Source organism: Globicephala melas, chromosome 20 (assembly GCF_963455315.2).
Source record: "Globicephala melas chromosome 20, mGloMel1.2, whole genome shotgun sequence".
NCBI classification, from domain to species: Eukaryota; Metazoa; Chordata; class Mammalia; order Artiodactyla; family Delphinidae; genus Globicephala; species Globicephala melas.
Genome location: NC_083333.1, coordinates 27,646,127 through 27,670,488, shown reverse-complemented (window position 1 = coordinate 27,670,488; position 24,362 = coordinate 27,646,127). Strand labels below are relative to the sequence as shown.

The 24,362-nt window shown below is 57.6% G+C and overlaps 1 protein-coding gene across 3 annotated transcripts; it reads left to right on the top strand.

The window, feature by feature from the left end:
• The first annotated feature begins 4,334 nt into the window (after positions 1 to 4,334).
• HID1 (HID1 domain containing) lies at positions 4,335 to 24,015 on the top strand. 3 transcript variants are annotated; one of them, XM_060290170.1, is made up of 19 exons: positions 4,335 to 4,442; positions 10,573 to 10,722; positions 11,278 to 11,448; positions 12,067 to 12,177; positions 12,765 to 12,871; positions 13,119 to 13,235; positions 15,630 to 15,843; positions 16,045 to 16,101; positions 16,942 to 17,082; positions 17,231 to 17,321; positions 17,532 to 17,683; positions 17,788 to 17,866; positions 19,366 to 19,530; positions 20,706 to 20,933; positions 21,176 to 21,282; positions 21,768 to 21,848; positions 22,438 to 22,529; positions 22,691 to 22,849; positions 23,119 to 24,015. In XM_060290170.1, exons 1-19 carry the CDS (start codon positions 4,350 to 4,352, stop codon positions 23,180 to 23,182), a joined length of 2,379 nt encoding a protein of 792 aa, XP_060146153.1. In that variant the 5' UTR covers positions 4,335 to 4,349; the 3' UTR covers positions 23,183 to 24,015. The 3 variants fall into 3 exon arrangements, with proteins under 3 accessions (XP_060146153.1, XP_060146152.1, XP_030693454.1); XM_060290169.1 differs by having other exon boundaries at positions 12,067 to 12,180; XM_030837594.2 differs by lacking the exon at positions 4,335 to 4,442 and adding an exon at positions 4,701 to 4,905 and having other exon boundaries at positions 12,067 to 12,180.
• Positions 24,016 to 24,362: the final 347 nt, after the last annotated feature.

Below are 24,362 nucleotides of genomic sequence, written 5' to 3'. Positions count from 1 at the left end.
TGTCTGTTCTGAAAGGGGAATTATGTTAGAGTCTCACAAGTCCTTGCGGTCAGGAAGTGCTTCTGTGTGTCTACCCCAAATCCCTGCAGTTTAAACCCTCCAGGCCTGTCATCAGCAGAGACCGTTAGGATGCTTATGCTGAGGGTGTCCCTCCTGTGGGGTCATTCTTACTTTTCCTCCTTTGATACCTCCTCATGGGGTTGTTGGGAGGGGCTATAAACTCTTGGTCTGAGTTAACACAGGCCAAGGGCTTAGAACAGTGACTGGGCCATATGAACACTATTCAGTGTTTGCTCTTAGCATCATTATTATTGTAACTTTTTTACCTGGAGGATCCACTCCTTGCCTGTCACTACCCCTCTTCTGGCGGGGCTCCTGACGGGGGTGCTGGGGAGACTGTCCAGGGACTTTACCTTCCTGGTGGGGGGTCAGGCCTGAGACACAGGCCTAAGAGAGCTGTGGAGAAGCTCCAGGCACATTTGCTCACTGCTGGCTGCCTGGGCTCCCACTGCAACACAGCACTCGGTCCACTGTGTGGGATCCATCTCGCTCCCAGCAGACTAAAAGCTCCTTGAGGGCAGGCACTCCAGCCAGCACATAGCAGGTGCCTGATGAAGGAACAAATGGATGCTCTAAAGCCAGTGGCAGAATCATATTCCTTGGCCCTCCTTCTTTATCCATCTCCACCCCAGAACAGATCCGCTTGCCCTACCTGAAAGGCTCCTAAAGGCACTAAAAAATGAATCTGAAAAACAGTGGGTGAAAATGTGCCTTTCCTATTGACTGAAGTGGATTCCCAAAGTGGTTCCATCTTCTGTGATCGCCCAGGAGTTCTCTTCATTCAGTTATCCACTGTGTGCTAGGCCAGTGCTAGGTGCTGGGGATGTAGAGAACAAGACAGACCCAGCCCTGGCTCTCATGAAGCTTGCATCTCAGTAGGAGAGGCAGACCTAAATCAAGGAAAAAGACAAAAACATTTAAGATGGTGGTAAAAGTTTTAGGAAACACACTGAAGGATGAACTAACAACAGCTGGGGATGGGAAATCTCTCAGGGAACGAGACTTTTAAGATAGGACCCTAAAGCATGAGAAGGGGACAGCCGCGTGAAGAGTGGGACGAGTGATGTCTCAGTCAGAAGGAACAACTTGTACAGAGATCCCGGGAAGAAAGAGCTTAGAGGGTCTGAGGAAATAAAGGAAGACCAGTGTGGGCGGAACCTGGGGGCTTGGGGGAGGGGGAGCAGGGCCCAGATCATGCAGGGCCTTGGAGGTCACAGTGGGACCCAGAGAGAATTGACCCTAACAATGGGCTCTGAGGTGTTTTCAGGGGGGGAGCGTTGTGAGCTGCAGTTTACAATTCCTCAGGCTGCTCTGCAGAGAATAGATTAGGCGAGGCAGGAGTGGTGGTTGTGGTAGACAGGAGATGGTGGGGGCCCTGGCAAAGGTGAGGGCGGCAGAGATGAGGGAGGTAGAACTTGTGATATATATGTCTGGGGGATGACATCATTGAGTCTTGGTGATGGGCTGGAGGAGGGGTTGACAAGAGGAGAAGCATCAGGCTGACACTGGATTTCTCGTTTGAGAACGTGGGAGATGCCATTTACTGAGATGAGAAGACTTAAAGACAAACGTTAGGAGAGAGATGGATTGGGCTTGGGAGGAGGAAGTGTGGAGGATAGAATTGCCCACAATGTGGCAGTTTCAAACATGGCGCCAGCTTCTTTGACACGACTTCCATGGGGAGGTGGGTCCCCTCCCCTTGAATCTGGAAGGCTTTTGATTGCTTTACCAATAGAGTATGGTAGAAGTGACTCTATGTATTATTCCCAGGCTGGGTACCAAATGGCCATGCAGCTTCCTCCTCTTTCTCGAGGGACACCCTTGAAAATTATTTATTTATTTATTTATTGGTTGCACCACACAACATCTGGGATCTCAGTTCCCTGACCAGGGATCGAACCCGCGCCCCTGCAGTGGAAGCGCAGAGTCCTAACCACTGGATACCAGGGAATTTTCCCTAAATCACCCCTTGATTAAACTCAATTTGGCTAATCTGTCCACTTGTCCATGGGTGACCAATAATATGTCAGTGCCACCTGGAGTTGCTCGTTGCAAACCACAGGAATGGCTCGGAACAATGGGCAAGACCAAAGCGTTCACAATTCATCCCTGGGAATGGTCGGTTAGCACCTGCTCTTGGTGTTTGTATTTTTTATTGAAGTGTAATTTACATACAGTAAAATTCATCCCTTTTAGGTGTGTAGTTATATGAATTTGACAAACATATACAGTCATGGAACCAGCACCACAATCAAACCATAGAATGTTTTCATCACTCCACAAAGTCTCCTCATACCCTCTCAACGGTCAGTCCCCTCAGCCTGCTCCAGCCCACGGCAACCACTGATCTCTTCTCTGTCCCTATATTTTGCCTTTTCCAGAATATCATATAAATGATATAACACAGTATGCTGCCTTCTGTGTCTGACACAGCGCTTTTTTTTTTTTAAATACATGGACTCCGGTATTTTTTTTTAATTTTTAAAAATTTACTTATTTTTGGCTGTGTTGGGTCTTCGTTTCTGTGCGAGGGCTCTCTCTAGTTGCTGCAAGCAGGGGCCATTCTTCATCGCGGTGCGTGGGCCTCTCACCATCGCGGCCTCTCTTGTTGCGGAGCACAGGCTCCAGACCCGCAGGCTCAGTAGTTGTGGCTCACGGGCCTAGCTGCTCCGCGGCATGTGGGATCTTCCCAGACCAGGGCTTGAACCCGTGTCCCCTGCATTGGCAGATAGATTCTCAACCACTGCGCCACCAGGGAAGCCCCGGACACAGCGATTTTGAGATTCACCACATTCTTGCTACCTGTACCCGTAGTTTGTTTCTTTTTATTGCTGAGTACTAGTCCCATTTATGGATGAACCACAATCTGTTGATTCACCAGATGATGGACATTTGGGTTGTTTCCAGGTTTTGGTGATTATGAATGAAATTGTTATATGCATTGCACAGGCTTTTTGTGTGGATATATGTTTTCATTTCTCCTCGGGAGATACCAAAAGTGGGATTATTGGGTTGTATAGTAATTGTATATTTAACTTTATTTTTATTTTTGGCCTCGGGATCTTAGTTCCCCGACCGGGGATCGAACCCATGCCCCCTGCATTTGAAAGGCGGAGTCTTAACCACTGGACTGCCCGGGAAGTCCCTATATTTAACTTTATAAGAAAATATAAATGCTCCCCATCCTCACCAGTATTTGTATCCTCAGGTTTTGTTCTGGTTTTTAACCTATTCTAATAGTTATGTAATCGTTATTGTATTGTGGCTTCAGTTTGCATCTCCCTAATGAATAAGATTCAGAGTTTTTAATGTCACTCTGGCCTGGACTGGGGCTGGTGATTTGTAGGGTGGACTTGATTTTTTTTTTTTTTTAACGCCAAATAAAGGTACTATTCATTTGTTATCTTGAAGTGATTAGAAAAGCCATGGAGCGTGTCCAAGATTTTCATCCAGGGCAGGAAAACCCACCTCTGGAGCAAGGACAGAGCTATCCTGTCCAGTCTGCTCATTCAGTGACATGGTGATATCCCTGTCTCCCTCCTCCCTACCTCCACACCTGTCCTACCCTGCCTTTGTGCCTAGACGGTGCACCCTTCATTTTTTACTCGTGGAGTTCCCGTTTAAGCTAAATGTCACCTCCTTTTGAAGCAGCTAGGATTTCTAGAAGCTTCCAGACACACCATGCAAGACGATATTATTGAAAAAATGCAGCCTCTTTTGGGGCCAGAGTTGAATTTGTTTTTTGGCTTTGTTCCTTACCAGTTATGTGACTTTGGACAACTTAAACTGCTTTGAGCCTCAGTTTCCCCTAGTGTAAAATGGGTATAATACCTATCTCAGAGGTAGGTTTTTGTTGTGTAAGAGATGTTGTTGTCACTATTATTATTATTAATTTGCCTCTATCAAAGCCTCACTGGGCTGAACCATGGCTAATTCGTTCCTTGTTTCTCTCCTTAGCTAATTGCTCTTAAAGGGCAGACCCTGTTACTTAAGCCCCCTCTGCCCCCGCCCCTGACAGTGTTGGTAAATACTAGTCCCTCAACCTATTTGTTGAAATGGATGAACCTAAAAGGGTTCTCAGGGAACACAGGTGGCCAGAAAGGAGTTGTGGGACCCGGAGGGACCTCTTGCTCTCATTAGACCGCAGAGCTGCTTTCTTGGAGCAGGGGCACTGAATCAGGGCTTCTCTTCCACAGAACGGAAGGCTGAGGGCTTGTGACTGCAATAACAGCCGGGCCGTCTGGACATGTGGGTTTGACAGGCCAGAAAAAGGGGAACTAAAAGAGAGGATGCTCAGAATGCGAGTACAGGGACTGACAAGGAAGAAACGGGAGAGGGCTGGCTTTGAAAGTGTGGGCCCAGTGATGGCGTGGGGACCAATGGTGAGGATGGGGGCAGGGGACGGGAGGCTGGGAGGGTGGCGGGCCCCGGGGGCTGGGTGGAAATGGGAGAGACCGAGGGGGGCTAACGCTGCCACGCAGAAGAAAGGTCGCAGAGGCAACCGGTCCGGCTGGGAAAGACCCGGGGAGTGGGGCAGCAGTGGATCGGAGGGGCAGACCCCGGGAGCCGGGAACGGGCGGTGCGGGGAGCGGCAGGTGCGGGGGGCGGAGCCCGGAGAGGAGGAGCCAGGAGGGGGCGGGGTCGACGCCGGGCGAGCGGGTGGGGTGCGCCGGTCCGCTCCTGCGAGAGCAGCTGGGCCCGCGGAGCTGGAGCTGGATACCGAGCCGGGGCCCGGGCGGGAGTCAGGGCCAGGGCCGGGCCGGAGCGGGCTCCAGCGGTATGGGGTCGGCGGACTCCAAGCTGAACTTCCGAAAGGCGGTGATCCAGCTCACCACCAAGACGCAGGTGCGCCCGGGGCCCCCGGCCTCCCCACCCACCTGCCGGGCTGGGGGCTGGGCAGGGCTGGGGGGCTGCAAGAACTTGGCTTGCCGGGAGATAGGGGGACCAGATGGCCAGGAGGGTGACGCTGAGGCCAGGGCCGGAGCGAGACCCCTTGGCCTGTATCCCAGGGCTCCATCCCCTAGCCCCCACCCCCGGCCTTCTCTCCCGGGAACATCCCTTTTCCCGCAGCTGCTGCTGCCACCTTAGGCTGACGTGTGTCTACTCTCCAAGCCGGCGTCGCCGCTGTCCGCCCCTCTGTCCACCCCCCCCCCCAAGCCCCTCCAGCCTCGCATCTCCAGCCTCCTCCCCCGCCCCAAAACACTTCCCTGCTCTCCTCCCTGCCCCTCGGTGCCCGCGGGTGCCGGAGGCACAGACCCGGCTGACTCAATGCAAACAAAGCCGGCCGGCGCCCTCCCGGACCCGCGAAACAGCTGGTTCGCGGCAGCGGCAGCGGCCTCGCTGGGCCCAGGTCGATGCCCACGGCCAGGGGAGGCCCAGGTCTTGCTGGGAACACGCAGAGTGGCGGGCAGTGCTGCAGCCTGGCAAGGGGACCTGCTCCCAGCTCTATGGAATCCAGGTTCCCAGCTGGGGACCACTGCTCCAGGGGGCTCCCCCTTTGAGGCCCAGCGGTGGGGTTGGCTGTGTTTGCAGGTACCCTCTGTTTTCTGGGTCAGGGCTAAGAACAGTCTAGGCTGCCCTTGATACCTGAGGGTATCTTTCACCCTAGGCCATGCTTGCACACTCCCCTGAGTCCACAAGTGGCACAGAGGCCACCTCCTTGCCCCCAGCGCAAGGACCTGGCCCCAGCAAGGCTTCTTCCCTGCCCACCCCTCTCTCCTCACTCTTGGAGCCAGGCTGCTCTGGCCACAGAGATGCCCAGCTCTCACTCCTCAGATCCCCCGCTTTCAAGGGAGTCAGGACCTGCCACCATCTGGGACTTTCCTCCTACGCCCGCCCCCAGGGCTGTCTCTGGCTCTAGGCAATTAGAGTGGGTTCAGGGGAGCCATTTCCCCACAGCAAGCTGGTCACAGCTGCAGAGACCAGGCCTCTGGTCCCACACTCTCTCAATCCCACAAGAGAGAGGTCAGGAGCCCGGCAAACAGCCCGGCTGGAGAGTCCAGCCCCAGCTGAGAGGCGTTTGATGGAAACCAGACCTTGCTTCTCGCCACTTCCCCCATGGCTCCTGGTTATTTCTGGCGCTTGGATCTGAGGGTGGCAGGTGGGCCAGCCTCTCAGTGTGGGGCCATAGGGAGAGGAAGGGAGGGAGGCCTCCATGTTTACCTACCTGGGGGGGGGAACACCTTGTTGGAGGAACGAGGTATGGGCTGTAGCCTCAGCAGCCAGGGTCCTTTGCCAGGCCAGCAGGGCCACGTCCCAAAGGATCTGCGTGGACAAGATTCCTACATGCTCCGGTCCCCTCCCCAAAATACAGTGCGTCTCCATCTTTCCCTGGCTGTGGCCCTGTGACAGGGCTGACTGAGATGGTGCTGTCTCGTTTCCCAGCTGGGGACAGTGAGTTGGCTTGGGACAGAACTGGAGCCAGAGACCAGCCTGGGTCTCCCTCTGGAGGACCCTGGGCCCTGCAGGTGGGAGGGGGCCTCAGGAATGAGGCCACCTGCCCTATGTAGTGACCCGGCTTGAGCAGCTCAAGAGACGGGACCAGATCCGAGATGGCGTTTCCAGACCTTGCCACTCGGTGTCCCCAAGGAGATTCAGGCCAGCTGTGTCCACAAGGTGTCTTCCTGTCCCAGGCCTTCAGAGGCTGTGCTGTGAACACAGATTTTTGCTCTGGGCAGCAGACAAACAGACCCAGCACCTTTTCCCGTGGCCTTGGCCGGAGCTGCCACCGCTGGGCCTTCCCTGCCTTCCTGTGCTGCATCCTGTTTTCTTCCTGCCTCGGGCTAGGCCTGACCCTGGTCCTGAGGGCCAGCAGCTTTGGCTGTGTTTCCGGAGCCTTTCCTGGTGTGGGTGGGGCCCTGGCGGGGGCACATTCCTGGACCTGGGACCCTCTCCTAGATCCTGCCCATTTGGAGGTTGTTTGCCATAGGTCAGATGATACCGGGTGGGTCCATGTTTACATGTGTGCACATGTACGTGTGTGTGGATGCCGTTGTGACACAGTCCTCCGGTACAGGTCACCCTTAGCAGGCTAGAGCATTGCTGGTCCTTCCCTTCTCCCCACCACCAGAGAGGTTCAAAAGATGCAGCTGGTCCCCCAGGCTGGCAGGGGCTTTGGTCTGAGCAGGTCCTGGTAAAGCTATGCTAAGAATATCTGGTTTCCCACCAGGGTAGCTCAGTGCCCCTGGCAGCATGGGCCTGCCCACCTCCAGCAAAGAAACTGGCTTGGATTTTAGAAGCTTCCTTGTGTTGGGTGGAGCCCAGCTGGGGTAACTGAGGCAGGGGCTAAGCCATGTCCCCCCTCCAACAAAAGTTCCAGTGACCCTGGCAGTACCTGTAGCATCAGGCTAGCCTGGTATGGTCAGGTAATGGTCACCAAACTGAAGTGTCTGAGCCGCAGCTGGGACCAGGTGGTGAGGCCCAAGGTGGGGATGGGGGAGGTGAAAGTCTTCACTCCTGAAGTTCAAGGCCAGCTCCCAGAGCTGGGACTTTCATCTGCTTCAGGTCTGGGCTGCCCTGGGGCCTCCCAAGTTCCCTCCCAAGGCTCTCTCCTCATTTTGAATTCAATCCCCAGGTGACACTTACCTGATGAACTAGGTCAGAGGTCAACTCCACTTGATGAGTGTCTGCCCCTTTAAGGGAGTAGTGGCTATGTAGGAGGTGGGGAAGGTGGCTTCCCAGAGGTGTTCCCAGATGGTGGGGGGCTCTGCACGTTTTCTGGGATGTTCCTTCCCCACTCCCACCCCGGCCACCCACACAGTGAGTGTCAGAGAGCTGTCTGGACTGAGGGCATGTGGGCCAGCAAACCCCAGCCCCAGGGACCCTCCTTTGGTCTTTGTTCCTCTCTACCCGGCTAACTCGCTCTACCAGTTCTGGAACTGAGCATGTCCTGGTGCCGGGCCTGCCCTGAAGGCCATGGCCACATGCTGCCCTGTACCTCAGAGGGGGGCATTGTTTGGGGGGTGGGCTAGGGTAAACCTGGACCCTGGGAGGCTTGTGGCCAGGCCTGAGTTCGGGCAGCCCCACTGGTGCTCAGCTCTGCCCCGTGGCGGGGCTGAAGGGATCTCTCTCTAGGACTAATTCCAGGCTTTGGCTGAGTGTCTGCCATAGGCCTCAAGTGCACGGTCAGGGACGAAGGGCTGATGGACTAGCGGGGCCTCCGGCAAGCGCACCCAGCCCTGTTGGGGACTGTGAGTGACTGAGGGGGGTTCCAAGGTGGGAGGGAGCCCGCTGGTCCAAGCTCTGGGAGAATTCTTGGCAGAAGCGGCTTCGGAGAACAGAATTATTTTTTAACAAGATTCATATTTTTTTCTGATGGTAAGACTGATGCATATCGCATGCGGGTTTGTGGTGGGGTAGCAGGGCCCCATTATCAGCCCTTTCAGAGAAGGCAAAAGTCTAGGTTGATTGGAGCAACCCAGGAAGATCTCTTGCAGGAAGTGCTATTCAGAAGGGTAAGAGTGTCTTGGACGCCCCTCAAACAGATGAACATTCAAAAGGAAAAAATAGTAATACATGCGCTTACAGAAAAATATAAAGAAAAGAATAACCACCCCGTGAGATAATTGCTGTTGACATTCTGTCATTTTCTTCTAGGCTTTTATTCCTGTATAATTTAACACAAAATTGTGATCATCCTATAGTTAGGTTTTTTAAATAAATTTATTTATTTATTTATGGCTGCGTGGGGTCTTCGTTGCTGTGCGCAGGCTTTCTCTAGTTGCGGCTAGCGGGGGCTACTCATCGTTGTGGTGCACGGGCTTCTCCTTGCAGTGGCTTCTCTTGTTGTGGGGCACGGGCTCTAGGCATGCGAGCTTCAGTAGTTGTGGCACGTGGGCTCAGTAGTTGTGGCGCATGGGCTTCGTTGCTCCGCGGCATGTGGGATCTTCCCGGACCAGGGCTCGAACCCGTGTCCCCTGCATTGGCAGGCGGATTCTTAACCACTGCGCCACCAGGGAAGTCCCCTATAGTTAGTTTTATATCTTGCCTTTTTCATATAACATTGTACTGTGAGCATTTTCCATTCATTCATATTCTTTGAAGACGTGATTCTGATGGCTGTGTAATATTCCACTGTATGCGGGTGCCTTAACTTTTCAAGCATTTCCCCAGTTGTTGGTTATTTAGGTTGATTCCAACTTTTCACTGTTATCAACCCTTCAGTAAACATCCTCATACCTGCACTTCTCAGACCATTTCCTCAGGAAAGATTTCTAGAAGTGGAGTCCATGATTCAAATTGGTTGTCTATATGACCGACTATATAACTTAAAAGGCATACGTGTGTTGAAGGCATGTTGCCTTGATAGGACCGGTGGGACTTTGGGATGTGTTAGAAGGGGCGGGCGTGCTGGGAAGAGGGGACAGTCTGAGCAAAGGCAAAGAGAAAATATAGCAGGGTTGTGTTGTTGGGATAGTAAATACAGGTGTGTGTGCACACACATACCTGTGCACACTTGTGTATGTGCATGTGTCCATGTATGTGTACATGCACGTGTGTGGCTTGTATGTGTGTTTAGGTGTGATCTTGGCTGACTCTCTGGCCGAGGTCTGGACTCTGCAGGCAGTGGGGAGCCCTAAGATCTTTGTTGAGGGAACAATGCCTTTGGTGCTGTGTTGTTGTTTTTTTTTTTTTTTGCGGTACGCGGGCCTCTCACTGTTGTGGCCTCTCCCGTTGCGGGGCACAGGCTCCGGACGTGCAGGCTCAGTGGCCATGGCTCACGGGCCCAGCCGCTCCGCGGCATGTGGGACCTTCCCGGACTAGGGCACGAACCCGCGTCCCCTGCATCGGCAGGCGGACTCTCAACCACTGCGCCACCAGGGAAGCCCTGGTGCTGTGTTTTGAAAGCGTGTTGGGGACAGCGTGGAGGTGGGATTGAGGGGGTGAATTTGGAGGTGGGGCCCTGGCAAGAGGGGCCTGAACTGCAGCACAGGTGGTGGGTACCGAGAGGACAGGTGTTGTCAGAGAGCCGCTGGATGACGCCTTTAGATTTGGCATCTGTTGGGTGTACCAGCAGAGGGTGGAGGCTGGGGCCAAGGGGGCAGCCTGGGTGAATGGAAATGAGCATATGTCCCCTTGTCTTCTTCCTAGGGGGAGGGGCTTCTTCCTGGGGGAGGGGCTTCTTCCTAGGGGGAGGGGCACAGCCTGGCTCTCCTCCCTGGGCGCTTGATTTAGGGATGTGGCCTGGGGAGGCCCCCAGGTGGGGAGGGCCTGCCAGAGGGGGATGGTGAGTTACTCAGGGTCACACAGTCCCTCAGGGACTGGGCTGGGCTTTGGCTACTGGATTCAGTGTCCAGCTGGCCCCTGACCATCTGTGTCAAGTGTCCCCAGCCTGCCTGTGCCACCCGGGGCTCATGGTGGCTGAAGGATGTCTCCCATGTGGGAAGGCTCCTGGCACCAGCAGGGATGGAGTAGGGGGCTTCCCTTTCGGGGGCTCCCTTGGCTACAGGGTGGGCAAACTGTGGACCTGCTGGCAAGAGACCGTGCAGCTCTGGATACCGTATCTCCCCACAGCCCGTGGAAGCCACTGATGACGCCTTTTGGGACCAGTTCTGGGCAGACACGGCCACCTCGGTTCAGGATGTCTTTGCACTGGTGCCGGCAGCGGAGATCCGGGCAGTGCGAGAGGAGTCGCCCTCCAACCTGGCCACTCTGTGCTACAAGGTGAAGGGTGCTCTGGCCCTCACTGCCACTCCCACCTGAGCATTTCCCACCCTCCCAGGGAGGCTGGAGCTGGCCCAGCCCTGTGGTCCGAGAGGGAAGGCACCCAGGAAATCCTCCACCCAGGTTGGAGTGGTCCCAAGTCTTCACTCACTTCTCCCCCTGGCTGGGCTCTGGGGGAAGTGATGTTGCCAGTGCCACCTGTGAGGGCTGCCTGTGGGTGACACTGTCCATAGGTCAGCTCATGTAGCTCACCTGTGTGGTTGGTCCTGTCAATGTCGCCATTTTACAGATGAGGAAACTGAGGGCCAGATGGCTGGTCACTTAGCAAGGTCTCAGCCAGTGAGTGGTGGGCTGGGTCTCGCTCCCAGGATTCTCTAAGCTGCTCCCTGGCCCATGTCCCATCCTCCTGGGCTGGCTGACCCTGTCTGGAGAGGCGGTCCGGTAGGGTGGCCCCACTGTCTCTCCCCCTCTGAAGCCTGGGGTGCCCAGCCTGACCCCAAGTGCCAGGGCCCCACTCCCTACCCTGCCAGCGTGCCTCTCTGCCCATCCTCGCAGGCTGTTGAGAAGCTGGTGCAGGGAGCTGAGAGCGGCTGCCATTCGGAGAAGGAGAAGCAGATTGTCCTGAACTGCAGCCGGCTGCTCACCCGCGTGCTGCCCTACATCTTTGAGGACCCTGACTGGAGGGGCTTCTTCTGGTCCACAGTGCCCGGGGCCGGGCGAGGAGCGGTCTGTGGACCTGGCCGGGGCTGGGCGGGAGGTGGAGTTGTGGTGACAGGGAAGGAACCCCTTCAGGGCCGGCCACATTCCTCCAGACCTCTTCTGGGGTTTGGGAAGGGCAGATGTAGGGGCAGTGCGGGTGCTGCTGAGGAGGGGGGCCAGCTCTTCCTCCTTGAGCCCCCGCTTTCTCTCCCATGGGGGTCTCTGCCTCTACAGCTGGGCAGAGATGGGGGCAGGGCAGCTGGGCCCTCCCCCCGGCTGCCCCACCCCCTCCCTGACTTTCTGTCCAAGCAACTGGCAGGGGGGTGGGGAGGTGGGCAGTGATTCCCAGCAAGGCTGAGGCGCTAGAGTTTAGGGGACTCACCTGTCCCCTCCCAGTCAGTGGGAAGGTCTCCTCACTGGTCCCAGCCCCGCTCCCCACTCTGTCCCGCTTCTGCCTTGGGAGGTTTGGGGTGATTAGGGGTCTACTTCCTGTTCCTTCTCCCACCTCTTCCTCCATCCCTCTGCCCGTGAGTGTCTGCCTGGGCCCAGACCCCGTCCTCCTCCCATCCCCCCTCCAAGTCCTGGGGCCACCTCTCCTTAGCCAGCTACGACTGAGGGGGCCTATAGGCGCTGTGTCCCAAGCAGGGAGAGGACGATGACGAGAACGCGCGGCCCCTGGCCGAGTCCCTGCTCCTGGCCGTCGCTGATCTGCTCTTCTGCCCAGATTTCACCGTCCAGAGCCACCGGCGGAGCACCGTGGTGAGAGCCCCCCAATCCCCGCCCCCCCGGGCCGAGGAGGGCTCTGGTCCCAGGTTGGGGCCGCTTGAAATTCCCTTGGGCAGGGGCTGCTCCAGGAAGGTGGGGCTGCCTGGCACGCATGGTCCCGGGGAGGGGGCGGTGGCTGGCACGGCTGGAGGGGAGCCAGCTGGTGCCCGGCCCTGCCCGCTGCATCCAGGAGATCGGGCACAGGCACCCATTGTCTTGGCCTGGGCCGTGGGTGGAGGAGTGGGGCTTACACACAGGAGCCCTGGCCCTCTCACTGCCCGTGGACCTGTGGACTGGACCTTGACCGTTCTCCGTCCCCCACTCCCACGCACCACCAGGGGCACCTGATTCCGTTCTGCTCCCTCCCTGTCTCTCTCTCCCTGTCTCAAACTGGATTGAGCAAGTACCAGACTGAAGGAAAAGGAGCTTTCAAGAGGTTGAGAACATTCATTTCTTCCCGTGTGCATTAGCACCTGGGGCATTTTGAGGGTCTGTCTTTAGGAGAATATGAGGGTCTTTGCCCCCAAGGATAGCGGGGGACTTGGGTTGGCCTGATTTCTCTCTGACCCTGTCCCCAGGACTCGGCGGAGGACATCCACTCTCTGGACAGCTGTGAATACATCTGGGAGGCTGGTGTGGGCTTTGCTCACTCCCCCCAGCCCAACTACAACCACGACATGAACCGGTGAGCTTGCTGAGGAAGTAGCTGGACCCCGGGCCTGGCCCCCTGCACAGTTCAGAGAGGGAACCACGCGTGGGGTCTTCCAAGGAGACCCTGCCCGCTCGTGACCCAACTTCAGCCTCACAGGGATAAAATGGAGTCATTTCTTTTCAGGGACCTGAGCTGGGGCGGGGCAGGGTGGGCGCGCCCTCCTACAGGAGAACTGCGGTCCTCAGGTACTGAACCCTCTCCTCTGTCCTCCCTGCCCAAGGATGGAGCTGCTGAAACTGCTGCTGACGTGCTTTTCTGAGGCCATGTACCTGCCCCCAGCTCCAGACAGCAGCAGCGTCAATCCATGGGTGCAGTTTTTTTGTTCCACAGAGAACAGGTGAGGGGCCCCTGGTCTTTCTTTCCATTTCTCCTTCTCTTGGTTCCAGGCAGCCCGGCGCTGAGGCCGTTTGCCAGCCCTGTGAGTCTTATTTGAGGGGATGTGCTGCCCCCTCGTGGTGATGACCTATAAGAACAGTCACACCTTACGCCAGCTCTGTCCCACGTCCCATTGGGGGGCCCTGGATGACCCATGCCTGCGTCCTCCATCTAGAGCCCTGCTATCCAGTAGAAATATAATGTGAACCACACATGCAACTTAAACATTTCTAGTAGAGACCTTTAAAAATAAAAAAGAAATAGGTGACATTAATTTTAATAATGTATTTCATTTAACCCAATATATCTGAAATATTAGCATTTAACATGTAATCACTATACAAAACTATTGAAATGTTTTGCATTCCCTTTTCATAGTGAGTTTTCAAAATCAAGTGTTTAGTTTACATTCACAGCACATCTCACTTCAGACCAGCCACATTTTAAGCTCTCCATAGCTACATGTAGCTTGTATTGGGCAGTGTAATTTATTTTATTTTTATTGGCCGCACCGTGGGGCTTGCGGGATCTTAGTTCCCCAACCAGGGATTGAATCCGGGCCCTCGGCAGTGACAACACCGGGTCCTAACCACTGGGCCGCCAGGGAATTCCCTGGGCTGTGCAGTTTATTCAGTGGGTGGAGAGGGGGCGTGATAAATACCCTGAAGGGTGGGGAAGCCCCGGCCATATGGGGGCATTTATGGGCAGTGGGGGGCATAGGAGCACATGGAGGTGTCCCATGGCTGGATTGAGTATTTAGAGCAGGTACACGTGCTCCAGCTGTGCAGCTCCAGCTGTGCGCTGGCTGCACAGGGGTTAGTGCTCCTCAGTGTCATGATTCACCCTCTTCTAGACTCTGATTCCCACATGGCAGGCCTCATCCTTCAGGTTTTGCTGGCTGGCTGCCCCTTTCCCCCACCTCAGCCCCCCGCTCCCAGAAGGGGCGAGAACCCAGGTGACTCCCTCCACCAGGCACGGTCAAAAGCTGGCCAGAGTTTTCTTTCTCACCAGCATTATGGGGCAAATGACCACTTTGCCACTTGATTAACCCCCTTGGGTCTCAGTTTCCTCATCTGTAAGATGAGGAGCTTGACCTCTGATATCTTACAAATCTCTGAACGGAGTCATTCTGTGGCCTGGGGGCTGGGGCATGGGGCACATGCTTTGCCTCCCAAGGGGAAGCCCGCCTTCCCTGTGGGCCCTCCAGCCCTTCTCTGAAGCCCCAAGGAAGGGTACCTGCCCCTCAAAAACGTCAGGGGCATGTCCTTTATACATTTGCCCAACCCTGTAGATCATACAGCGTCAAGAGTGAACCCTGGGGACTTCCCTGGCGGTCCAGTGGTTAGGACTCAGTGCTTTCACTGCTGAGGGCCCAGGTTCGATCCCTGATCGGGGAACTAAGATCCCACAAGCTGTGGTGTGGCCGGAAAAAAAAAAAAAGAGTGAATCCTGATGTAAGCTGTGGACTTTGGGTGAAAATGATATGTCGATGTAGGGCCTACAGCTGTAAGAAGTGTACCACCCTGGTGGGGGATGTTGATAGTGGGGAAGACTGTGCACGTGTTGGGGCAGAGGTTTCACGGGGGAAATCTCTGTGCCTTCCTCTCAATTTTGCTGTGAACCTAAAACTGCTCTAAAAAGTATTTAAAAAAATAATTAAAGGGCTTCCCTGGTGGCGCAGTGGTTAAGAATCTGCCTGCCAATGCAAGGGACACAGGTTCGAGCCCTGGCCCGGGAAGATCCCACACGCCGCAGAGCAACTAGGCCCGCGAGCCACAACTCCTGAGCCTGCGCTCTAGAGCCCGCGAGCCACAACTACTGAAGCTCGCACACCTAGAGCCTGTGCTCTGCAAGAGAAGCCACGACAATGAGAAGCCCGTGCACTGCAACGAAGAGTAGCCCCCGCTCACTGCAACTAGAGAAAGCCCACGCGCAGCAACGAAGACCCAATGCAGCCATAAATAAATAAATAATAAATAAATTTTAAAATTAATTAAAAAAAACAATAGGCTTCAACCCCTGGGGGTGAAAATCTAAGGGGTGTGGGCACGCTATCCTACAAAGAGCCCCTCAGGACTGGCCATCCCACTCTTGGTAATAAATTCCTTCTGGCCTTGGCCCAGCCTGGCCTGGGTCCCAGATGCAGGCAAGGATGAGGAGGGGTCTCTCCTTCGTGGGAAGGGATGAACTCCTGGTTCTGCTCCCTGGCCCGAAGATGGCGGCCTGGCACTGAAACCCTTGTGGAATGAGGGGGCTGGCCTGGCTGACCCTCCCACCTGGCCACGGCTGGGGGCGGAGGGAGGGCTGGGCTGGTGGGTGGGGTCTCTGAAGCCCCGCCCCTCCTCTCCTGCCGCAGACACGCCCTGCCCCTCTTCACCTCCCTCCTCAACACCGTGTGTGCCTATGACCCTGTGGGCTACGGGATCCCCTACAACCACCTGCTCTTCTCTGACCACCGGGAACCCCTGGTGGAGGAAGCTGCCCAAGTGCTCATTGTCAGCTTGGACCATGACGGCGCCACGCCCACCGTGGACGGTACCACCACAGGCACGGCCATGGATGATGCTGACGTAAGGACGGGAGAGGGAGGGCAGCCCGCCCTGCCAGGCTGTGGGCGGGTGGCACCCCCTCTAGCGGAGCTGGGCAAGGAATATCCAGTGGGCACCTCGTGGGGGTATCTGGGGTCAGAGGGGGTACTGCTGCACTGCCTAGGCCTGGCGTAGGGGCAGGGGGTGAAGGCACCTGCTCACCCCAGGCTCCGCCCTCCACAGCCTCCAGGGCCCGAGAACCTGTTTGTGAACTACCTGTCCCGCATCCATCGCGAGGAGGTGAGTCCAACGATGCTCTTGCTCTTGTGGGTTCTTGATTGCCCACCCTCCACAAAGGTTGTGGCCTTGCAGGGTGTGAGGGGATGCAGATGAGATGGGGGTAGGGAGAGTCCTGACCCCTATATGAAGGAACCACGGTCCCCGTGGACTCAGGCCACCACAGGTGAAGTAGTGATGGCAGGACCGCGAGGGTCTCGAGACTCAGAAAAGGGCTGATGGCCTCAACTGGGTGAGGGCAGCCGGGAAGACTTCCAGGAGGAGGTGGCTCTGACGTCAGGTTTGGTGGGGGAATGACAGTGGATGGAAAGGCCAGTCACACCTAAGTTCCTGTGTCTTGTGACGTTGGGGGAGGTTCCTGTGCTCCCAGAGCTCTAACCTCTGCAGCTATGACATGGGGACAGTAACTGTGCCCTTGCCTTGTAGTGAGGATTGGTTGAGAGCACAGGCCAGCAGGCAGCAGGTGCTCAGTGAATGACAGCTCTCTGAGGATAGAATGCTCCTCACATGTCACAGGGCGATGGGGAGGGGTGGAAGGATGTCACCTGTCAACAAGGAGTCCAGGTGGGCAGGAGTCCAGTGTGCACGTGAGGAGGTCACTAAGAGCAGATGGGGAGCCTGTGGTCTGGTGGAGGGGCGGGGTGCTCTCTAGACCTGCCCTGGACCCAGCTTCTGAGGTGCTGCCCCCAGGACAGCTGTTGATGACACTGGCATCTGGGCCCCTCAGGCTCTAGAGGTGGGATCAGGCCCTGGGGGGCTCGGAGGCATTTGTGGGAGGCCTGGCCAGGAAGCCTGGATTGTAGGGAGCCGGACTGGACAGGCCCCTGCCCTTCCCCCACCCAGGACTTCCAGTTCATCCTCAAGGGCATAGCCCGGCTGCTCTCCAACCCCCTGCTCCAGACCTACCTGCCCAACTCCACCAAGAAGATCCAGTTTCACCAGGAGTTGCTGGTCCTCTTCTGGAAGCTCTGCGACTTCAACAAGGTGGGCCGGCCTCGGGGGCCCAGGCTGGCGGGCAGTGGTCTGCCTCAGTGATGGGGACAGCGTCTGGGGAGGCTCCCGGCAGAGGGAGAGGGTGGGGCAGAGCTGCCCCTCCCCCTGACTCTGCCCATCTGTCTCCGCCTCCCCCCAGAAATTCCTCTTCTTTGTGCTGAAGAGCAGTGATGTGCTGGATATCCTGGTGCCCATCCTCTACTTCCTCAACGATGCCCGAGCAGATCAGTGTAAGGGTGGGGTGGGCTGAGGATCCCTGGGGGGTTCCTCGCGGAGGGGCAGTTTTGGCCAGTCTGTCCTGCCTCCCAGCAGCTCAGGCCTGGTGCCCCGACCTCCCGGGAAGGGCTTCTCCCTTTACCCCCAAGATGGGTCCCTGCCCTGGGCTCCTTTCCTCCCCTCCCCACCCAGCGTGGTGACCCCTCCCATGCCACGTGCCGCAGCTCGGGTGGGCCTGATGCACATCGGCGTCTTCATCCTGCTGCTTCTGAGCGGCGAACGGAACTTCGGGGTGCGGCTGAACAAGCCCTACTCAGTGCGCGTGCCTATGGACATCCCGGTCTTCACCGGCACCCACGCCGACCTGCTCATTGTGGTGAGGGAGCTCCCGTCAGGACCTGGGGGTGTGGTGTAACGTCCCCTCGGCTGAGTCTGGAGGCGCCAGGGACCCCATGGCTGCTCCTCTGCCTCCCTGCACAGGTTTTCCACAAGATCATCACCAGCGGGCACCAGCGGCTGCAGCCCCTCTTCGATTGTCTGCTCACCATCGTCGTCAACGGTAGGGGGCCCCAGAGCCCGCCTTCCCCATGCTCACCACCAGGAGGCGCCAGGCCACAGGCTGACCTGCCGCTGGCTCCCTGGTTCAAACCGGCTGGGTACAATAGAAATATTAGGGCAGCCAAGTATGTACTGGTCAGTTTTCTAGTAGCCATATTAAAAAGGAAGAAGGAAAGAAAAAGAGAGGTGACAATAATTTTATTATATATTGAATTTAATCTGTAGTATCCAAAATACCATCATCTCAGTATGTAACCAGAATACAAAATTATTGAGATGTTCTACATTCGTTTTTGAATGCAGTCTTCCAAATCGTGTGTGTGTGTTCCATGCGTGCAGCACACATCCATTAGGACTACGTTTCTAGCACTTGATGGCCACGTGTGGCTTGCGGCCGAGGTATTGGACTGCGCAGGTTTGGATGAGGGCCCCGCCCACAAGCAAGGGCTGTAGGTGGCTGCCTCCGAGCTGGGGGCGGGCTCAGGCTGACAGGGGCACGGGACCCAGCAAGGTCGGGGCCCAGGGCTGGGGCGGCATGACTTCCGCGTGGCTGCTTTTTGGAGAGGAAGGTCCTAAATGGGAGGGGCTGAATTCTCCGTGGTCCGGTTTGGACTCCAGGGTGGGTGGGATGTTGTAGGGCCTTGGCGACCTCTAGATGCATTGTTGGACTGTGAGTTCTGGGGCCAGAATCTCACCTTCCATCACTGGCTCCACCCCACAAATCTTCACTGAGAATGCATTTGTGAACAAGGTAGCCACCAGCCCTGCCCCCTCCTGAGGGAGAAAGGCACAGGGCAAGGAAACACACAGATCAGTCTGTGACTTCAAGCCGTGTGCAGCCTCGCATCTCCGACTCCCCCTTCACAGGCTGTGCAGAAAATCTCTATCTCATTATATATGGAATATCAGCTTGACATTCTATTCAAATCCTTTTAAATAATATTTTTAGTTCTGGGCGGCACTGTGCAGCTTGTGGGATCTTAGTTCCCTGACCAGGGATCGAATCTGGGCCCCCTGCAGTGGAAGCTCGGAGTCCTAACCACTGGATCGCCAAGGAATTCCCAGCTTGATGTTCTAGAAAGAGTTAAAGATCCTGTGTTTGTATCCCTGCCCAATCATTTTATAACTGGAGAACTTTGGACAAGTTTATGAACCTCTCTGAGCCTCAGTTTCCTCATCTGTAAAATGGGGACGGTCTCCTCTCTGTCCACCTCCCTCTCAGATGCGGGGAGGAGTCGGGGAGATGGAGTGTGTGAGTGGCTTTGTAAACGGCGGCGGCTGTCCACAGGGGAGGGGCCGGGGTGGAGCCCTGGGGCTCTGCAGGAGGCATGGCCAGTGTGGCTTTAGCCGCTGGCGCTTGGTCTTCCTGACTTTTCGGGGGACTTCACAGGCAGGGGGCAGGGAGGGTGTGGGATCAGTAGCATCGTGTCCCACCCAGGCCCAGGATGTGCTGGGGTGGTTGGCGGGGGCCCCAGGAGTGAGCCGACCCCTCCCCTGCAGTGTCCCCCTACCTCAAGAGCCTGTCCATGGTGGCCGCCAACAAGCTGCTGCACCTGCTGGAGGCCTTCTCCACCACCTGGTTCCTCTTCTCTGCCGCCCAGAACCACCACCTGGTCTTCTTCCTCCTGGAGGTCTTCAACAACATCATCCAGTACCAGTTTGATGGTGAGGCACCGGTCCAAGCCCCTGGCCTGGCCTCGGGGGCAGGAACCAGAGTGGGCAGTGGGCGAGGACACCTCCCCATCTGAGGAGGGCACAGCCCTCCACCCCCGTGTTTGTTTGTCCAGCGTGCATTTATTGAGCACCTACTGCATACCAAACCCTGTGCCTGGTGCAGGGGATTCACTGGGGAACAAAGCAGAGTGCCCTCTGCCCCGTGAGGCTCATAGCTGGGGAGGGAGCACGGAGCGGGACTTCAAACAGATGGTCACCCAGACAAACAGGCCATCTTAAGTCTGTTGAGAGGGAAGTGTAGAGTGGCATGGTCCTGCTGGGTGTCACGGATGCTGGGCTGCCTGGTGTCAGTTAGGGCCTTGCCACTTAGCTCTGTGACTGTGTGCACATAACCTCTCTGAGCCTCAGTTTCTTCATCTGTAAGATGGTCATAATGATAATTCCCAGTCTCCATCTCAGAGGATATCGAGAAGATTAAGTAAAATAATCCCAGAAAAGCACTTAGCACTTGCCTGGTGAACGAAATGTCGGCAGTTATTATTTCCCAAATAAGTAATATTTGCACTGATCTGTGAGGGGTGAATGGGGGTGGGGAGGGGGGAGCACAATGTGTGCAAAGGCCCTGGGGTGAGATGTGTTGAAGTGGAAGCAGAGCAGGGTGGTGAGAGGCAGGGACCAGAGGGGTGGACGGGGCATTGAAGGCCCATAAAAGCGTCTTTTATCTCCCCGGGAGCCAAGGGCGTTCAGTGTGGGCGACAGAGCACAGGCGCACGCCATATCGTCCTTCTTCCCGGTGACCTGACTTGGGGGACAGTCAAAATATGGAACAGCTGGCTTGGTGGGACACTGACACGCTGGGCCCGCCCCACTCTGCCAGCTGTTACCCCTTAGTGCTGGGTGGTGAGAGGGTCCGGAAGGTACCAGGGAGGGGCAGGGGCGGAGCTCAGCCCAGAAGCTCTTTTCCCGAAAGGTAGCATCCCGGTGTAGCCTCAGACCACAGATGCCGCCCGGCGCCAGCCCTGCCTGGCTCCTCTCATCTGTGCCCTGTGCTGTCGCCTCCCCCTGCGGTAGACACCCTCCTGTCCTCCAAACTCCCCCTCCCAGGAAGACGCCCAGGTGAAGGGGGTGGCGAGGGGGCCTCCCTGAGACACGCTTCCTCCCCACAGGCAACTCCAACCTGGTCTACGCCATCATCCGAAAGCGCAGCGTCTTCCACCAGCTGGCCAACCTGCCCACTGACCCGCCCACCATCCACAAGGCGCTGCAGCGGCGCCGCCGGGCTCCCGAGGCCTTGTCCCGCACCAGCTCACAGGAGGGCGTGTCTATGGAGGGCTCCCACCCCGCTGCCCCCGCCGAGCCGGGCACCCTCAAGGCCAGCCTGGTGGCCACCCCAGGTCCGGTGCTGGCGAGGGGCAGGGTGCTGTGCAGTGGCGGCAAGGGTGGGGGTGGAGGTACGGGGGCCCGGGCGGGGCAGCTTGGTGGGGGGACTGGGCCTTGGGGCTGAGCGCTGGGGGGTCTGGCACAGCATCTGTGAAGTGGGGGGAAGTTGGAGACTTTCGGGGCCGGCCCCAGGCAGAGGCTTTCTAGGAGGAGCACTGTGGCAGGAGTCCTCACGGCTCCCCACCCCACCGCCCAGGCATCGAGAAGCTGACGGAGAAGTCCCAGGTGTCAGAGGATGGTACCTTGCGATCCCTGGAGCCTGCACCCCAGCAGAACTCGGCAGAGTGCAGCCCAGCCTCGGAGGTCGGTGCGGGGACTCCTGGCGGGGCTGGGTGGCGAGGCTGGGCTTCCCCTTTCTCCCTGGCCTCCAAGGTGTAGGCCGGGCCGGAGCACTGTGCAGCAGAGGGGCAGGTACCCAGTGCCCAGGGCGTCAGGCTTGGCACTGATGACTCTCTGGGGATGGGGGGCCTTTCACAGACCCCTCCCTTGTTTATTGGTCACGGGCTCAATCCCTTGGCCTTGAGACTCCTCACCCGTCAGCCTTATCTAGGCTGGGCTGGCCTTTACCCGGTCTGCTCAGTCAGCTCCTGGCCCTAAACCTGTCACTGGGCTGGGCAGGGTCAGGCAGGGCCTGGGGCCCAGGGCAAAGGTGCTGGGCTGGGCTATCCCCTGCTTTGGGAGTGAGCCCCCTCCCTGCAACATGGGCCAATGGGGAGACCTCATTGCCCTCCCCACCCCCCTGCACCCTCTCCCCACATCCCTCTCTCTTATTCCTTCCCCGGGACCAGGAGCCCAGCCAGGCGTGGCGGGAGCAGCGGCGACTGTCCAGCGCATCAGCCGGTGGGCAGTGGAGCCCGACGTCGGAGTGGGTGAGGGTGGGACAGATGGTACAAGGTGCGGGGGTGGGTCCGGGGCTCCTGGCCCTGGGAACAGCTCAGGAGAGGCTTGGATGGGAATGGGTCCAAATCCAAGCGCTGGCCCGGGTCAGGTTACGGGTCAGTCCTGTCTCATGACCTTGGCTTCTCTGGCTTCCTCTGTCTACACTGTCCCAGAGTTTGTTCCCCAGCAGGGTTAAGCTTCAGTTGTCCACAGCCCTTTCTTAGTAAATCACCCTTTCCAACTTCCTTCCCCAAATCACTTGCCCACTCCCTTACATGATTCCTGAGATCACCACTAATTGCATTTGCACGGGGATAATAAAGGTCCCTACTTCATCGTGCCGTTGTGAGGATCAAAGGGGATACTTTCTGGCACACAGGACCTGCTCAGGGAGAGCCCCGGCTCCTCCCATGAAGAGCAGTCACTGTGCACGGGCACTGCCCCGTGCCAGGCCCTTGCTGTGATGAGCGGGGATGCCTTCTGCCTTGGGGAGTCCATGGTTTCAGGTCAGGGGTCAAGCCTATGCCACAGCCCCTGGGGGCTGTCTTGCCAGCCCAGGAACCCCAGTCCCTCCCCCAGGTCCTCTCCTGGAAGTCGAAGCTGCCGCTGCAAACCATCATGAGACTGCTGCAGGTGCTGGTTCCCCAGGTGGAGAAGATCTGCATTGACAAGTGAGGCTGGGGACGGGGCTGGGCGGGCTGGGCTCTGAGGGGCCAGCCCAGGCTGCGCTGGGGGTGTGGCCGGGAGCACGGGCCTCGGGGGTCCAGGGTGAGCCCTCTGCTCCCCTTGACCTTCAGAGTGGGCACATTGGAGACCCTTCTCTCCCTGGCAGGGGCCTGACGGACGAGTCAGAGATCCTGCGGTTCCTGCAACATGGCACCCTGGTGGGGCTGCTGCCTGTGCCCCACCCCATCCTCATCCGCAAGTACCAGGCCAACTCGGGCACGGCCATGTGGTTCCGCACCTACATGTGGGGCGTCATCTATCTGAGGTGGGCCCCTTGGGGGTGGGGCCGTTACCGGCCTGGGTGGGTCTGGCATCCACCCGAGGGTCAGCTCAGTGGGGCTGTGCCCCACTAGGGTAGTGGGGTTCATGTCAAGACAGTCAGCCAGGGTGGTCTTGTCTGGTGGAGGGTGGGCACCCACTTCCCCAGGGGCAGGGGGCAGAGAACATCAGGGTGGGAGGACGACAGCCTCGTTCCTCCCCAGTCTTTCCTGCAAGGCCTCCCGGCACCTGGGTGACGGCCCACTCCCTCTGCAGGAACGTGGACCCACCTGTCTGGTACGACACAGATGTGAAGCTGTTTGAGATCCAGCGGGTGTGAAGATGGAAGCCTGCAAGGGGCAGGGACCAGGGGAAGGCGGAGACCCTGGTCCCCCGATGTTCCCCCCGACCCACCATTCTGAGCTTTAAATTACTACGGTCAGGGCTGGGGGCTTGAGTGGCTGAGTCCTGAGTGGCAGAGCCAGGAGGCCCCTTGTGGCTGGGATGGTGGGGGGCCCCCCTGCCTCCAGGCTGGATTGAGAGGAACTTTCTGTCTCCAGGGCTGCAGCCCTCCACCAGGGGCCCGCCTCACTCTGGCTCCCCTTCGGGACCCGTTTCTGTGCTGACCCTCAGTGCCCGCCTGGCTCCTGAGCTGCCCAGCCCTCTGCCCTAGTGGGCTGCCCAAGAGGGAGTCTTGGGCGGCCCCTTGAGGCACCTGGGCAGGGGGAGGGGAGCCTTTCCAATCCTCCTCACCTGAAACCACCTGGTCCAGGCCCGGCTCGCTGCCAGGACCCCGGGAAGAAGGAGGGTGACCAGGCTGCTTGTGGAGGAGGCTGGGGGCTGACAGGCATCGAAAGCCAGACGAGGGGACCTCGCGCATTTTAGGGATTTGGAGTGGGGTGTTGAGGGTCTCCTGCTATATTCTTCTGGGTCAGTGAATATAGCCTGGCTGGCTCTTGTACAGTAATGGGGGCGAGGGAATGGGGGCAGGGGACAGCTGATCAGTCCTCCCTGCCCCTGCCCACCACCTGATGACTTGCGGGGAGGGGGACCAGGATACCAACGCCCCATCCTCCTGATTCCGGCTTCTTGGTCTCCCTCACCCCACCTGTGTCCGTACAATCTTTGCTCTGTACAATCGGCCTCTTTACACAATAAAACCCCCTCTCCATGCCCTGCGTCTTTGTGCTTGGAGGGGAGGGGGTCAGGCCATGGCTCTTGTTTTCAGGGAAGCTGGGGACTCTGCCTCCCAGAATCAGGCCCCAGAGGGCCCTCGGTGCGCACCTGGGAACCAGCGTTTGTCACTTTCTTGGGTGGGGAAGTGGAGGGTTGGACGCCCCAGGCTGTGGCCCCCCCGACAGAAAGAGCCCACACAGGAGAGGCAAGGGGCCTGCCTCCCAGCCTCCTGCACGGCCCCCAGGCAGCCAGTGAGACAGCGCTGGGGGTCCAGCACCCAGCTGCAAGGGGTACAAGCCTGGCCTGCAGGGTCCGGGGCCGCCGTCCCTGCGCCTCACCCTGCG